The sequence below is a fragment of the Fimicolochytrium jonesii genome (assembly GCF_025526975.1).
Source record: "Fimicolochytrium jonesii strain JEL569 chromosome Unknown EV422scaffold_12, whole genome shotgun sequence".
NCBI classification, from domain to species: domain Eukaryota; kingdom Fungi; phylum Chytridiomycota; class Chytridiomycetes; order Spizellomycetales; family Powellomycetaceae; genus Fimicolochytrium; species Fimicolochytrium jonesii.
Genome location: NW_026515679.1, coordinates 213167 through 228572, shown reverse-complemented (window position 1 = coordinate 228572; position 15406 = coordinate 213167). Strand labels below are relative to the sequence as shown.

The window sequence follows — 15406 nt, the reverse complement described above, 5'->3', positions numbered from 1 at the left end:
TTGCACTGGATCTTTCCAACAAGAACTCCAGCTGGCACATTTGGCAAAGGATATGTGAAGGAAAAAAGTGAGCTCGAAACCTTCTCGTTCTCATCGTATCTGTTTGGACTTTCATACATATCGCTTCTCTGAACGCTGTTCGAAGGCCAAACTGGCGAAAATGCCCTGGTTCAAAAAAAATTGTTGACGCATGGGTACGCGTCAGGATTGAGTCACTGGTACAATCTTACCGTGTAAACCTGGCCGCGCGACAACCCTTTTTCTTTGCGGTGGTCCTCCACAATCTTGCGGGTTCAATTCTCGACCAAAGACTGACAACGTCGAGGCTGCAGTCAGAGCCTCAAACGCTTAGCTACAGGCGATATATATACATCTGGTGGAGTTGCTACGTATCATTCTTCAAGAAACCACATGCTGTGAACATGGAAGAATCAGGGAACGTTTTATTCTGTCCGCGACCAGTTTTTCTCGAGCACCACTCGCTACTGTCGCCTTGCGCTCTTCGGACGCTGATTCCCGTCGTATTGCTGCTCACTTGGTCGATTGCCCACTTCTTGAGGAAGCCTCGGAGTCGGTACGATGCTCGTAACAGCGCCGGAAGGTCAGGGGACCCTGATGACTATTTGCAGGGCGAAAGGCAGCCGCTGCTGAGTGAGCGTAGTAAGTTCTCGATTGTTTCTCTTCATGAGTCTGCATCTCTACAACGCTCATCATTCATCACCGTACTTGTGTAGGTCAAGCCAACAACAACTGGGGTTCGACGCGGACCCTCTTCCGTCACTCCAGCTCCAACCCAGCCGCCAGGAGCACCATGTTCGGAAGATTGCCCTCCATCCACGACAGCTTCTTGTATGCCATCATCGTGATGGTTTCCATGATCAATGCCGCGTACGTCTTCGAGTTCATCTGGGTCCTACGCGGGTACATCGACGACTCGGACTGGAACACTCCATCGCCTCTGCCGACCTACCTCCTCTGGTTGTATGCGTTGGCCCCCATACCATGGATCTTGCACTTCTGGGATCTGTGGGTGGTCTCACACGCGCATTTCACCGCCCCGTTCAACGTCGACCGAGTCGGATGGTCCTTTCGCGCGTTCTGGTTTGTCGGTCTGGCGGTGTATATTACCGAGATCGTTCACACGATAACCTACTCGCGGCATGAGAAGGAGGTTGGCAAGGAGTGCAAGTACACGTGGTCCGCGCCGCTCGTCGTCACTTTGGTCTTTAGGCTGTCTCTCGCCGCTGGACTTGTCCTCACGTCCTTTATCATCAACATCCATGCCATGATGCTCGAGAAGAGGGCTACGGTCCACATGGACGTCGAGGAAGGCGCCGAGCCCTACATTTCGCATTTGGCGAGCGTGGTTGTGGATAGTCCACCACCAGGTCCAGCCCCTGCCCAGGCGACCGCTCGAGACCTCCCACCTGTGCGGCGACAGGACGGGAACAGTCCGGTTCGCAAAGCAGGGACGTCTTCCACTAGAACCGGTAAAAGCCCCTCTGCGGTGGGAACAAAAGGACCTCCGCCGGCTGTGACCGAAGACTTCCTTGCCCAAGATGGGAAAAGACATTCACAGATTGATATGCTGCTGGAGTCCTCGTCCGCGCCCGATGCGGCAGAGCAGCCGGGTTTGGAAGCGATAGCCGGCTCCGTCTCGAACCTTGCGGAGTCGGTAGATGGACAGGGAAAGACGATTAGCATGGTTGAAGCGGGGAAGGGCAAGGAAGAGAGCAACAAAACTGTGACGATATTGGGAAGCGCGACGAGCACTTCGACTTCCAAGGGCCTGGTGAAGCCTGCGACGCAGGAAGTGGATGCGGAGAACGAAGATGCCGCGAAGCCAACGCCCCAGAAAGCTCCTGAAGAAACGGTAAAACTCGGTGCGAAGGAGGTTGTGACAGACATCCCGCGGGAACCCACCATTCAGGAAACCTCCGAATCAGACGCGAAAACGGCGGTTGCAGACTCGAAGGTCGAGCCAAGTTACGCGGCAGTAGCATCCCATGCAGAAGTACCAAGCTCCTCGTCCGGAGCTAGCAAGGCCTCGGAGCCTACTTCCAATGACGTACAGCCTTCTGGCTCGTCTTCCTTTTCCACACACCCTACCGTGACATCCGCCAGTGCATCCTTCCCAACCCCAAACACGACGCGCACCATCGAAGACTCGCCCGAACCCGAGCCCGCAAAACCGGAATCAGCACCGAGAGACCCCACGAACCCACCCACCGCCTCTCAACCGCAACCACAACCGCTGCCGGCCAAACTATTGCAAAGCGTCTCGACAGCGTCACTCCCAGGCACGGAGGGAACGTCCACGCCCGGAACCGGAACCAGCACACCCGGCGAAGGAGACGGCAACGACGAAAGCGATGATGAGGCAGGGGTGGATGCGAGCAGGGATAGTTTGGGCAATGGCACGGGGACGGTGAATTCGTCTAAGAAGAAGAACAAAAAGAAAAAGAAGAAGGGGAAGAAGGGGAAGAAGTGAGGGGCGGCGTTTATGCCGGGAGACCAGCGATGTGTAATGCTGGATAGTGAAGGGGTATGCTCGGACAGGGAGAGGACGGTCAAGGAGGGACAGGACCATGTCCTTCAATGGACCAATTGCATATTCTTCCACACTTGACTTCGCATAATAGCTGTTGCGCGCTGCTTTTTACTAATAGACATTCCTTTGTACATTGTACCTTTGGCTTCGATTTCCTCCTCCGATCCGATTCTTGTTGTCCTGTATAACAGTAGAAGTCAAATATACCATTGAGTGCGCTGAAACCGTCAAGTACAGCCGATCTCTACACGGGCGTTTGTGTGATCAAAACAGGCATGAATTTTATACGTTTTCGCTTTCAGAATCCAAAAAATGCCATTCAGAATGATATATATCGGAAACAACTGTCACCCTTCCTCGCCCAAAAACCGCCTAGCATTCCTCCCCGTCGTCTCCGCCGTCTCCTCGATCGTCCATCCCTTCGCGGCCGCCACCAACCTACAAGCGTCCTCCATCGCCGCATCCACGATCCGCGCATCATGCGTGTCGCTCTCCAGCAGCACCCTGTCGTCCGGCACGGCCCTGATCCGCTCCATCGCCTTGGGCGACCGGCCGTTCACACCCGCCGAGAAGCTGAAGTACATCCGCGACCCTGGTGTTGGCAGTGATGCCCTTTTGCGCCCGCGGTGAGGGCTACGGAGGCTGAGCAGCGCGCGGGTCGTTTCCGTGCTGCCCGAGTACGAGTGGTGTTTCAGCCGCGGTGGGAGCGGGTCATCCTCCGCTCCATCACCACCACCACTCGCGAGCATCTCCCTAAGCACATCAACCAGATGTCCATGGCACCGCACGGTATGCATGCTCACGCTCCGCCGCATCCGGGCCGCGAGCTGCAGCTGCGCTCTGAAAATAACCAGCTGGTGCTCGAATGGGTATCGCGCGTCGGTCGTGCGGTCCTTTGCGATCCCGTCGATTCCTATTTCGCCTACTAGTGCTGTTGGGTGTGATTCGAGCTGCACGGTGAGGGTTTGTAGCCACGGCGGGTGAGTGGAGCCTTCGCTCGCCGACGGCGGTGCGGGGCAGTGGTGTGCGAACCATGGATGTAGACCTGTTCTTTTTGGTCAGGTCAGACGTCCCCATCTTCTCTCGTGCCTCCATCGCAAGCTGTGTCCTATGTTCACCCACCAAAGCACGGTATGACTTTTTCTGGCCACTTCTCCGCCGCTCCGGCCACCAGCGGCCAGTCCTCCTCGCGCGTGCCCATCACTAGCAACCGCTGCGTTCGCAGGGTGGGTATCACATTCAGCGAGTCGGGGGTGTCGGTTGGGTGGCAATGTACGTCTATCGAGTCGGAGTAGGTTGCTGGGCTGAGGGATGGGACGTGATCGCAGTCAGTCGGTGATGGCGGCTTTTGGTCCATCATTCTGGGACTTCCTCTCGACGTCGTGGGTTGTGTACGACTGCAACGTTGACAAAGCCGAAGGAGGAGTTGACAGTTCGTGGCCTCCGAAAACAAGGGGAGGGGAGACGACTTTCTTGTGAATAGGAACCGTCGACTGCATATATGACTTTCTTGTCCTTGAACACCTCGGGGTACAGGGTTGGCTCGTCGACTAGGAAACCTTCCTTGCCAGCTACACATATAAAATCTGAGTGAGTAATGAAGCATACAGTACGTGATCGCTACAACCAGTACCGACAGAGTACCGAGGGGCTTGCTTAGCGGCCATGGTGTAAAAGCAACGAAATTCAAACCGGATGATGTGAGCGCGTAACCCAGAACCCTAACCCACAAACGCGCCAAACTCGCGGCCCTGCGTGATCTGCTGCTGAAATTCAGCACCAGCTTGCACATCGAGCCATTTGGAAATGTTTTACAAGACTCGTTTCTATGGGGACCCACTCTTTTTAAGAGTCCGAAGCAGTCTATGTGCAAGTTCAAAAATTATGTGCAAAGAAGAAGAGAGATGGATGCCGCTCAAAGGCTCCACGTAGCTTACAGTGCATGGGAGCGGCTTCAAGCGAAGCGAAAGGCAAACACATCCTACCCAAGTAGCAAGGCAGGTAGGATGTGCCGAGTCTAGTATAACTCGTCGGAAAAGTCTTCAACTTGATTTCGAGACGTAGCGGACCACATTTCACAGATCCGAGGGAGAGAGGCAAACTTGGGTATCGGGGTGCAGCCAGGCTGCGGATAACGGTTTCAAACTTTTGGCGTTCAGACGGGTATCGATCGCGGTAGTAGGGGGTCGGTCTCTCTCCTTTCTTCCGACTTGACGAATGTCGGTAATATGTCCTTTGCGGGCTTGTGCCTGTACAGCACGTAATGTTGGAGGACAAAGATGAAATCCTATAGGGGAAAGAATGTCAGGAGACTGGAACTGGACACCGTGATCCAAACATCAATGCTGATTGATACTTACAAAGCCTATTGAGACCAGCCCGAGGCCGAACTTCACGGGGTTGCGAGTGATGGCAGACCAGTCGCCGGTCACCGCACTGTCCGCAAATATTTGCAGCAGAGAAAGGGTCCCGCCGGTCAGGTCGAGGAGGATGTTCTAATGAGAGGAAGGCACAAGGCCGTTACAAACTCATGCTGGAATGGGTGTGACCTAAGAGTTACTTACTACGATGCTCCATCCCTCAGTCGATTGTCGGGTGCGATTCAGGAAAGCTTGTGGGATATACTTGATCAAGCTGACAGCCATCTTCACATATGACAGTAGGTATAATAGCCGCAGAATCGGAATGGCGCCAGTCGCTGCGAGGCCGCCAGCTAGCAAGACGCAGGCGGACGTGACGGTGATGAAGAGTTTCGTTGCTGAAGACACGCGTTGTCCTCGCGCTCGGGTATACAGCACAGTCTGCACTGCAGTGAGACCTAAGAAAGACGTTGCATCAATATCGGGTCTATGGACCCTCGGGCTTCCTGTAAAGACATACCAGTCAAGGTCAAGGCATGTAACGCAAAGACGACGTCGTTCAGGTGGACACTGTTTTCTATCCCCCATCCTTTACGGTTGACGTACAGTCCGATATTGTATAGCTAGGACGACAACCATCTCCGGTCAGTATTTCTGAGGGTAAGCACGCTCCATCGAAACAGGCGATCCTCACCGAATAGCACAAGAAACCCCACAGATTCAGCGAAACAAAGTCCAAAGACAGGCCTTCTACGCTTTTGCGTTTGTAGTTGAGGATAACCTAGCGGAAGATGAACGAGTCAGCCAAACATTCACGCGTGGGGCAAAATCACCCGTCTGCATACCTGAGGATAAAAGCTGACGCTCCACGCGACGAAATAGCCCCACCCGACAATGGGAGAGACTGCGAGCCAGGCGGACATTACGGGGATGGATAAAGACTCAGATGGTGGAACTGACGGTTGGTAAGGCGCAGTATGGTATGACTGAGGTACAAGTTCGAGTGCGTAACGGCGAGGCACAAGGTCGTGGGAACTTGAACAGTCTTGATGTTGGAAGCAAGAAAGAACTAATGCCCGAGCCGAAAGTGCAAGCTACGGCCTTTATATATGTCCAACTTGCGAGGAGGAAATTGCGGACGTTCACAGGTGCTCAAGTAATGCCAATGGCTCTCGCTCTATAAGTGTCCGTGGCTTTTCCGAAATTGCAACAACAGTCCGTCTGACAAACGACGTAAAATCCTTCAACAACTGCTCCGCTACTACGACGGCCTCCCCATGGCGTGGCCTTTATTTCTCTTTCTTGGCGAAAACGGACGGAACACGAACATGAACGAGGGCCAAAAGGAGGCCGGACGAGCGGGAGTGAAGGGAAAGCTCCAAAAACTGACAAAGCGAACGCGGTCGCGCGTATATTAATAATCTCATGCCCCGCTTAAGAGCCTTATTCATCAGGTCTTAAATCGCACGCAATGGCAGCTAGATTGCGCCTTCGCCAATCCACTGATGTCCCCGCCCCCGCCCGTCACACAAGGACGTGACCTTCTCGGAGTCGGTCGGAGCATTCAGATCGGACATGCCCTTTTGCAAGCCTTCGGACAACCCCCATGGGAAATTGGAAAACACCACCTCCGTCAGCAAAACGCGAACACTGTACTGTTCGGAAACCACCTACGAACCCATACCCCACACACACATACTACACATGACATACATATAGATGAGGTACTCGCGAGCCATTGAATCTATCCCATTGTATTTACATGCGTGATAGAACCATCTACCCTAAAATTTGGGCCGCACGGGGTTGCAGGTGGACTTGCGTAGTTTTCAAGACCAAAGAGAAGTTGTCTGGTAGTAGGAGTCATGTCACATCAATCAGTCCAACCCGTAGGAAATATGAGGTTAGGTCTGGGAAAATCTCACCTGTTGTCTTCGCCTGAGACGCGGGAATTCTCAGGAAGGGGACGCAGCACCTGCGTCCTTTTACTGAATGTTGGAAGGCGGCCTCTCCCTCAGGCTGGCAAGTAAAACCTTGCGTCTCCATGAACCACGAAACATTTCTCTGCGATCCGACCACATGGTGAAATTATGACACATAATTGAACATGTGGAGAGCGTTCTACACCTTCGCAATATGCTATGCCCACCAGACACACCTTTTGAACAACACATACGCCAGCAAAATGATGAAACTCATGCGGACACTTCTAATGATGGATCTCCGCTGGCCAAGTTGGCGGGCCCCGTGCTCTCCTTCGATCCCACACCTTTCGCCTCAAAGGCCAAACCGCTCACGTCGATCTTTTGAAGCTTCGCCTCCTTCGCCTTGTTCTCCACATCCCTTATCCCCTTCTTCCCCGCCCCAACACCACTACTCCCCCTCTTTAGCCCCTTTCTCCGCCCCCAACCCCTCATACTCAACGGATGCCCCTCCGTATTAAAAACAAACGCCTCCAGCGGGATTGTATCATCATCCGCAAACAGCAGGTACAGGTACTTGAGCGTCTCGGCAAGGAAGAACGATTCTTGCAGATCTCGGTGGTTAGCTGGTCCCTTGCTGCTCACGTCGAGAAGCCCGGAGAAGCCGTTGGCGAGCTTGCAGTGTTTGTTGAGGGAGGCGGCAAAGGCCCGGCCCATCTCGCGGTACGTTTCGTCGTGGGTGAAGCGCCACATGTAAAAGATGGATTCGATGGTTTCCGGTCTGATTCAACGACGCCGAGGAGGGGAGCGATAAAGGAGGGCGATTGAGCAAGTGGTTCCTTTAGAGACAACACTCATTACCGATGGTGAGTTGCAAACGTACCGCAGGAAATAGTTTGTATCCTTCGCGACCATAGTGTCCATGACCCACTCATCCGGCCCCAGCCCCGTTGGCGTCCGCTTATACGCCTCCCAGCAAGTATGCGTGATACTCCGGCCAATATCCAGGAAGGCCGTCCAGTAGCTGCGGCGCCGTGTCAGAGCACCTGTTGAGAACATTCCGCCCGCGAAACACGTCTGCCAGGAGTGAAGTTTCAATGGGTGGGTCTGCAGCAAAGGGCTCAATGGAGAAACGGCTCGCCACGTACCAAGTGGTGGATTGAGTCTACTTTATGCACGGCTTCAGTCGAAGCGTACCTTGCGTCCGGAACGAAAACACGGTCGCCCTTCCTCTCAACTAGGTGCGTTTTCAAAGCCTTTTTGTACAGTATGGCCCCTTTAGTCATGCTCAAAAGGGGCGACCACAATGGGCTATGCATGAAGCTCGGACGTACCTCGGCAGACTCGTCATACCACTCCCGGTACTTCTCCTCCCCAGTTGCCATCCATACCTTCAGCATATATTCATAGAATGAATCCGAGTTCGCCCCCAGCCCGTATCGCTGTCCAGCACCATCTAGATATGGGGGCAAAGCTTTAGAGGGCGCTGGATCTTCCCGTCGAATATAAATGAGCAGCTTACTTTTAATGCCGTCGATGTTATCAGTGGACCATTCGATAGGGTATAGACCCTTGATAGCGAATCCCGCACTGTGCATGATGTCGTAGACTTTCAAAGCTTTCTCGGCATACTTCGCGTTTCCGGTAACATCGCTGAGATACTGCAGTTCCAGCTGCAGCGTTCCCGCCTGCGACAAGGTAGTTCCATGCCCGGAGGCATTCTTATGTTTCAGATTGAAAAAATTGAGGGGTAGCCCCGTCGGCGTGTCGAACGCGCCCATCATCCGGTCTGCGAGGTCTTCAGCAAGCTTCAAATACCGTGGGTCGTCATCAAACTCCCACGCACTGAGCAAACCGCCCAGGACTCGGATGGTGGTCTCGAATAGATTGACCTCAACGTCAATATCGAAATCAAGATTTTTTAACACCAAGCCCTTTGCTTGTTCATATCGGCTATCCAGCCCCATCATCCGCAACGTGTCCATGGCGTCGATGGGCGTTGATAGGACAGATGTCTCCCCATACCAGTTGTGCTTCCCGCCCGATACCGGCTTTAGCTCGTCGGCACCCGCGGCTGTTTTGTAGTACGAGTCCCAGGCGTGGATCATCATATTCTGCACGGTCTTCATCATCTCGCGATCGGCCTGATCTCGCTCTTCTGGCATAAATGGGGGGAAGGGATAATGATGTCCAATCGTCTCCATCCCCGCCGTGCCCGGCTGCTTGCCGCCCATTGATGGTGGAGCGACTCTCCCGGGTGTGTCACTCCCAGTCCCTTGCCCGTCTTCCTCCGCTGGCCGTCCTCGCCATTGCTGCCCCAACCCCGTCTTGTCTTCAGCGCCTTTGAACACGTCTTCTGCAGGCATGGGCTCTCGAACAGGAGGAGGAGCGGCGTCCGGCTCGTCGTTGGCGTGAGGCACCCTGTCAGGCCCCAGCGGCTGTTGTGGTGCATCCCGCCACCGTAGATCATCTGCAGTTTCGTCCTCATCCCGTAGTCGAAAGTTTCTCGGAGGGGCCGTGCCAAAGGACGAGAAGTAGAGCAGTAGGATGATTGCTACGCCTACGTATATTACGATTCGAACGTTGTTTCGGCGGGGCATTCTGATAGTCCTGTTCCACTTGCGCTATGCTTCTGGGAATACGATAATCTACAGAATTGGCCTGCTGGCTTTTTCAGCCCAAACTCTACTTTATAGGAGCGCGATGCCAAGGAGCGGTTCCCCCAAACTTCACAGAGGAGAGAAGTGATGATCTGTGTTTTTCTCGGCAAGTGCGAAGCTGACTGATGACGGTGTCAGTTGGCAACTTGGCAGGTTGGTGATGGCTCGAGTCCGCGGACTGGGACAAGAAAACAGCAAACGCGCTGACTCACGCGTGCATCCCTCTGAGGAGAGTTCCCTCGCCTGTCTTTCCTACTTCCTTTCGCTTTGCACAGGCTCCAAGTCCATAACTATACAGGTGCGCAATGTCACGCCCGGATCTAGCTACCCCGCTGCTTTCAGACTCGCCACCAGTAGGCAGCACTAGACGAGCAACCCTCAAGCTATCAGAGAAACAGCGCAGCGATAGTATATCGCGTCAGGCCTCCATCGGCCAGGACATTCACACCCCGCGCCATGATAAAGCCCACTCAACCCTACACCCCCCGCTTGCCAATCTACCGGCCCTAGACGAATACATCAAGAGCGAGCCAAGCAATCTTGTTCAGGTCGTACCGGCGATAGGCCACTTCCTCGAGGAATTCTGTTTGGCCAACCCAGACTCTTGTGCTGAAGTGTGGGAGAAGCTAAGAGAACTCATTGCAGAAGTTCAAACAAAGAACGACCCAAAGGAGCCCCCACGGCCGCCGTCCCCGGTGTGTCAGCGGAAGCCAGAAAAGTCCGTCAACATTCACGGAGAGACGTGGGAAGATGACTATGGATGGCTGACTGACCGTGAGAACCCTGAGGTGCTGGACTACATCCAGAGGGAGAATGACTACGCGTCGACAGTACTTGAGCACACGAAGCCTTTGCAAAAACTCCTGTACAAGGAGTTTGTGTCGCGTATTGATGAAGAGGAGCATTCAGCTCATGTCACAATGCAAGATGGCTGGACTTACTACAGGAAGAAGGTTTGTGCGAATTGTCTGCGTTGATGTCTCCGCTGGGTCTGGCACTGATGCTCGTCGATCCGTTTCTTTAGTCAGCGGGACAAGAGTATCACATTCATTGCCGATCAAAAGAGGATGCAGGAGAGGAGGTATACCTCGACGAGAACGTACTCGCAAACTCACCGGAATTTGTTGATGCGTCATACTTCCGAGTGGGTTTCCTGAAACACTCGCCTGATGGCAAACTGATCGCGTACGGTATCGACTCCACCGGAAATGAGAGGCAGACGACGTACTTCATGGACATGGAAAGCAGGACGTTGCTTCCTGATCGAATAGAAGGAGTATACGAGGATTTGGAATTCGCGCATGACAATAGCGTATTCTACACAATTTTGGATGATACTGAACGGGCGTACAAGTTCTTGCGGCACAAGCTGGGCACGAAAGTAGAAGATGATGAGCTCTTGTACCATGAAGAGGACGAGATGTTTTTCCTTTCCATGACAAAGACCTGCAACGGTCGATTCATTCTTCTCAATACGGCCGCGCAAGTTACCTCAGAGACGCGTATCATATCTACAAGGGAACCGGATCTGAAGCCCATGTTGCTTTTCCCACGGCGGGAGAACATACAATACATGTGCGAGAACCACGGAGCATACTTTTACGTCTTGACAAACGAAGACTCAAAAAACAACTGGCTCTTCCGCATTCCGCTACCGAAAGCTGGCTCGCCAACCTCGGCCTCAATCGAGGAACTGGTCGATTCACGCGAAACCGTCATCGAGCACCGCGATTTCGTGCTCATCGAAACCTTCGAGATGCGGCGAAACCGCCTCATCGTATTCGAACGATCGAATTGTTTGCAGAATGTTCGTATTGTGGATCTCTCGAATGACGGGTTCAACTCCTACCACTACATCAGTTTCGGCGAGATGGTCTACTCCCTCTGGCCTGGGACTGTGAGAGAGGAGGAGCGCGCGATGGCAAAGGCGTCGCAGTTTGACACCAACATCTTTCGTTTCACGTACACGTCTTTCGTGCAGCCGAAGCAGGTTGTGGACTACAATATGGATGATCGGACCATGACGGTGGTGTATGAGGAACATATTGGCGGGTACGACCGATCGATGTATTCGTCCCGGCGTTTGTTTGCGACTAGCGTTGACGGGACGGCGGTTCCCATCTCTATCGTGTACCGGCGTGACTTGGTCGGACAGAACATGGATCCACCGGAACCGAACCCATGTCTCTTGCACGCGTACGGTGCATACGGGGCGTTTGTCAACCCAATCTTCTCCGCGTCTCGATTGTCACTTCTGGATCGAGGATTTATTTACGCAGCCGCGCACGTCCGCGGTGGAGCCGACATGGGCAAAGGATGGTACGAAGAAGGCAAACTGGCCAAGAAGCCCAACACCTTCCTCGACTTTTGTGCCGTTGCCGAGTACCTCTGCAAAGAAGGGTACACGAGCCCATCGAAACTAGGCATATACGGACGCTCAGCTGGCGGCCTGCTCATCGGCGCCGTCATCAACATGCGCCCGGATCTTTTCGCGGCGGCTCTCACCGAGGTGCCGTTTGTCGATGTGATCAATACCATGTTCGACAGCAGCATACCGTGGACGGCGTTCGAGTGGGAGGAGTGGGGCAATCCCACTGACAAGGACATCTATGATGTGATGAAGATGTACTGTCCTTACACCAACATCCGCGGGCAAGCGTTGGCCAACAACGCGTACCCACACCTCCTCGTCGTCGGCGGCATGAACGATCCCCGAGTAGCATTCTTCGAACCCCTTAAATTCGTCGCCAAGATGCGCGGCGAGAAACGGCGCTGGAAAAACATCCTCAAATCCAGCCAAAAGGACAAATCCCGCATCGCGACCCTAAGCGAAGGCGACGAAGAGACCAACAACGCCTCGACACCAGGCGGCACATCCCGCAAGAACCCGGCCTACCTCTCCCTCCCCGCCATGGCCGGCGGCACATCCAACGACGCTGACGTCCCCCCCAAACCCACCCACTCCAATCTCCTCCTCCGCATCGAAGACGCCGGGCACGGCGGCAGCTCCGGGCAATACTCCTTCCTCGAGAACTTAGCGTACGAGTACGCGTTCATCATCACCTCGCTCAACGCGCCGGGCACGGAAACGGCGCCCTCGTCCCTGGCGTCGTTTGGGAGTGCGGAGGAGGATGAGGCGATGTACTGGGCGGCGGATGGGGAGGCTGTGCAGAATGGGATGGAACGGAGGAGGAAGAAGATGAATAGGAGGGGGTTGGAGATGACGGATATTGATGAGAAAGAGTATCGGCGGAAAAATAAAGGGGATCGGGGGCCTAGTGATCTTTTTCAGGTGCGTTCAACTGCTTTCAGGCTGGCAGGTAACCATTTGCATCTTGCACACGCTAACGACACTGATAAATGTTTTTTCTTTCGACAACTGCAGTGGGTGACAAACTTCTTCTAGCGACGTGTAGTCGTCGACATGCGTCAAAATACCCAAGCCCGGCCATTTTGGGCATAAGAGTGTCCCGCTACCGTGAGCGCGATTAATTTTTGTAAGACGATCTTGATTCACTATGCTCATGTCCTGCTGTCGATGCACTGCTTCTTGTATTGGCAATTGAGTTCGGTAACAGGGGGTTCAAATCAACCCACATTTCGTTGACCTTGTCACATTTCATGAGTTGACAGTGGGGTAGGTGGGGAGCCTCGTGTGACGGGTTTTGGCCTGTGTCTTTTTTGAGTTGACTTTTTGGCTCATCGGCGGAGGTTTGAACGTCCGCCAGTTGTAACGCGTTACGCGTGGCTTGAGCCTTGGGTGCCGCCTTGGTGCCGAGGCTGAACTGCCTCCGCCCGTACGACGCATATGATGACTTCACCATACGGCAAGAATGGAAACGTCCAACCTCAAGGCTCATAAGAAGTCCTCCGCATGAAGTCCCCTGTTGAATTTGAAGGATAGCTCAACGTAAATCAAACCTATAACATCGAACTCATAAGCCATGTCTGACTACACTGAACGCAACAAGAACAGGCCCTTCGACATCATTGGTACGTCCAGCACGACCAATTCCTGCGAGAGAAGGTCAATTTCTCACCTTGTGCTTCAATACTTTTCTAGTCTGGGGTGCCACCGGTTTCACTGGTGCCTTGGTCGCTGAGTACCTTGCGATCAAAGCTCCCAAAGTACGTTGTGCTTTGCTTTCCCGGGCTCGAAATGGTCGGAGTACGGAACGCGATCTCTTACCACTGCAGTTGTAGGATGTGAAGTTTGCAATTGCTGGACGTAGCCAGGAAAAGCTGGAAGCTGTCGCCAAGCGCATCGCTGAGGCTGCTCCTGGGAGTAAGGTACGAAGGGAGAGGACAAATTCTGCATCAGGGGGCTTGTATGGCTGAACATCGACGCTGCGTATCATAGGACATCACTATCCTTACTGCCAAACTTGACGATGAAGCCTCCATGGACAAGCTTGTTTCACAAGCGAAGGTGGTCATCTCGACCGTGGGACCATTCGCTTTGCATGGCGAGCCTCTTGGTGAGTGAGACCGCAGAATGGACCCTACCCTACCCAGACCAGCCATCCGCTAACAATTCCATCACAGTTGCCGCGTGCGTACGAAACCGCACCGATTACATTGATAGCACGGGCGAGCCACCTTTCATCAAGAACATCATTGAGAAATACCACGACAAGGCAGTTGCTGACGGTACCCTGATTGTCCCAAGTTGTGGATTCGACTCTATCCCCTCAGATCTCGGCACATTCCTGTATGTGATCAACCATGAAATGGTCTTACTTGGACCAACTACTAAAACTGATTTTTCTGTAGTCTCGCGAATCACTTTGCAAGCAAAGGAAAGCAGCTCGGAGGAGTGAGGTGCAGCGTGGAGGACTTCAAAGGAGGCGTGTCAGGCGGAACTGTTGGCTCGATCCTCAACATTGTCAACACAACCTCATACAAGGAACTGGCCAAGATGGCCGATCCTTACTACCTTTGCCCCGCTGATGGTACGTCCACCGAAGTCTGCCGCTTGCAAATCAATATTCCACTCTCATCTCAATTGCCCATTCTCTCTCCCTCTCTCTCAATCCTAGCGGCCCGCGGTGATGAGAAGAAGGCTCCTTCCAACTTCCGGTACGACAAGGACCTCAAAACATGGCAATCGCACTTCATCATGGCGTCTGCGAACGTCAAATACGTCCACCGCTCCAACGCTCTGCTTGGCAACGCCTACGGCCCAAAGCTCAACTACACGGAAACCCAAGGACACAAGAACGCTATCGCTGCGGGTGCTACGTCCGTAGGCATGGGTATCGGAGCTGCGATGTTGATGATTCCTCCGTTCCAATGGACTGCCAACTGGGCCGCGAACAAGTTCATCCCCGCTGGATCAGGTGCGTTCATGATATTCCCTGCATAGTGCGTCTCGGGGACTTCATCTCATCAACTTCTATTCCAGGCCCTACTAAGGAGCAGAGGGATAACGGATACTTCAAGGTCAAGCTGATCGGTGACGAAGCCACTGAGGTAAGCCTCTGCTAGCATGTGGCGTGAAGTAGCAAACGCCTTAACCGTCATCTTCCGTCCATAGGGTGGCCTCAAAGCCGTCGCCAACGTCGTCGGTCACCAAGACCCCGGATACGCTGGCACAAGTTTGATGCTCGCCGAGTCAGCTCTCTGCCTCGTCCTGGACCGCGGCCATCTCGCTTCCAAGGAGCATACCGGCCAGTTTGCTGGCAAGGTGAAGGGTGGTATCGCGACTGCCGCTTCGTCCATGGGTCTGGCTCTCGTTAACCGTCTGAGGAAGGCCGGCATGGAGTTCGATGTTGCAGACTTGTAGATTGTATTGTAGCGTAGGCGGCATCTTCTTCCCCGGGCGTGCTGATTCTTCTCTCAATTTACACGGATGTTTTTGCAAACATACGTAGTAGTAATGTAGCTCCTTGCACAGTAATGTTTTCCATATAA

General features: G+C 53.6%; 6 protein-coding genes across 6 annotated transcripts; 3 read left to right on the top strand and 3 right to left on the bottom strand.

Annotated features, from left to right (window-relative positions):
• The first annotated feature begins 271 nt into the window (after positions 1–271).
• Positions 272–2531, top strand: EV422DRAFT_59790 (uncharacterized protein). The gene is made up of 2 exons (XM_053073629.1): positions 272–660; positions 735–2531. Exons 1-2 carry the CDS (start codon positions 423–425, stop codon positions 2489–2491), a joined length of 1995 nt encoding a protein of 664 aa, XP_052925380.1. The 5' UTR covers positions 272–422; the 3' UTR covers positions 2492–2531.
• Positions 2532–2814: 283 nt separating this feature from the next.
• Positions 2815–4377, bottom strand: EV422DRAFT_529768 (uncharacterized protein). Its single transcript, XM_053070344.1, has 3 exons — positions 4196–4377; positions 3674–4122; positions 2815–3596 (listed from the first exon to the last, which is right to left on the bottom strand). The coding sequence occupies exons 1-3, from the start codon at positions 4216–4218 to the stop codon at positions 2899–2901; spliced, it is 1170 nt and encodes a 389-aa protein (XP_052925379.1). The 5' UTR covers positions 4219–4377; the 3' UTR covers positions 2815–2898.
• EV422DRAFT_529766 (PQ loop repeat-domain-containing protein) lies at positions 4231–6249 on the bottom strand. Its single transcript, XM_053070343.1, has 6 exons — positions 5757–6249; positions 5606–5692; positions 5432–5534; positions 5116–5369; positions 4912–5046; positions 4231–4838 (listed from the first exon to the last, which is right to left on the bottom strand). The coding sequence occupies exons 1-6, from the start codon at positions 5832–5834 to the stop codon at positions 4707–4709; spliced, it is 789 nt and encodes a 262-aa protein (XP_052925378.1). The 5' UTR covers positions 5835–6249; the 3' UTR covers positions 4231–4706.
• An 857-nt stretch (positions 6250–7106) lies between these two features.
• On the bottom strand, positions 7107–8998 carry EV422DRAFT_496591 (glycoside hydrolase; the record flags this gene model as incomplete). Its single annotated transcript, XM_053067890.1, has 5 exons — positions 7107–7614; positions 7717–7910; positions 7982–8089; positions 8168–8289; positions 8356–8998. The coding sequence occupies 5 exons, from the start codon at positions 8996–8998 to the stop codon at positions 7107–7109; spliced, it is 1575 nt and encodes a 524-aa protein (XP_052925377.1).
• Positions 8999–9726: 728 nt separating this feature from the next.
• Positions 9727–13127, top strand: EV422DRAFT_59667 (prolyl oligopeptidase). The gene is made up of 2 exons (XM_053073607.1): positions 9727–10446; positions 10518–13127. The coding sequence occupies exons 1-2, from the start codon at positions 9799–9801 to the stop codon at positions 12897–12899; spliced, it is 3030 nt and encodes a 1009-aa protein (XP_052925376.1). The 5' UTR covers positions 9727–9798; the 3' UTR covers positions 12900–13127.
• A 310-nt stretch (positions 13128–13437) lies between these two features.
• Positions 13438–15278, top strand: EV422DRAFT_567581 (Saccharopine dehydrogenase-domain-containing protein; the record flags this gene model as incomplete). The annotated part of the gene is made up of 9 exons (XM_053072554.1): positions 13438–13486; positions 13557–13621; positions 13697–13783; positions 13854–13971; positions 14039–14204; positions 14267–14445; positions 14533–14832; positions 14898–14965; positions 15030–15278. 9 exons carry the CDS (start codon positions 13438–13440, stop codon positions 15276–15278), a joined length of 1281 nt encoding a protein of 426 aa, XP_052925375.1.
• Positions 15279–15406: the final 128 nt, after the last annotated feature.

Coding starts and splice junctions, on each gene's coding strand:
- EV422DRAFT_59790 (XM_053073629.1), top strand. CDS start 423: ATGGAAGAATCAGGGAACGTTTTATTCTGTCCGCGACCAGTTTTTCTC. Junction 661..734: donor GCCGCTGCTGAGTGAGCGTA/GTAAGTTCTCGA, acceptor GTACTTGTGTAG/GTCAAGCCAACAACAACTGG.
- EV422DRAFT_529766 (XM_053070343.1), bottom strand. CDS start 5,834: ATGTCCGCCTGGCTCGCAGTCTCTCCCATTGTCGGGTGGGGCTATTTC. Junction 5,535..5,605: donor GGGGTTTCTTGTGCTATTCG/GTGAGGATCGCC, acceptor TTGTCGTCCTAG/CTATACAATATCGGACTGTA. Junction 4,839..4,911: donor GGCTGGTCTCAATAGGCTTT/GTAAGTATCAAT, acceptor TTTCCCCTATAG/GATTTCATCTTTGTCCTCCA.
- EV422DRAFT_59667 (XM_053073607.1), top strand. CDS start 9,799: ATGTCACGCCCGGATCTAGCTACCCCGCTGCTTTCAGACTCGCCACCA. Junction 10,447..10,517: donor GGACTTACTACAGGAAGAAG/GTTTGTGCGAAT, acceptor CCGTTTCTTTAG/TCAGCGGGACAAGAGTATCA.
- EV422DRAFT_529768 (XM_053070344.1), bottom strand. CDS start 4,218: ATGGCCGCTAAGCAAGCCCCTCG. Junction 4,123..4,195: donor GCCGCTAAGCAAGCCCCTCG/GTACTCTGTCGG, acceptor TTATATGTGTAG/CTGGCAAGGAAGGTTTCCTA. Junction 3,597..3,673: donor AAAAGTCATACCGTGCTTTG/GTGGGTGAACAT, acceptor CAAAAAGAACAG/GTCTACATCCATGGTTCGCA.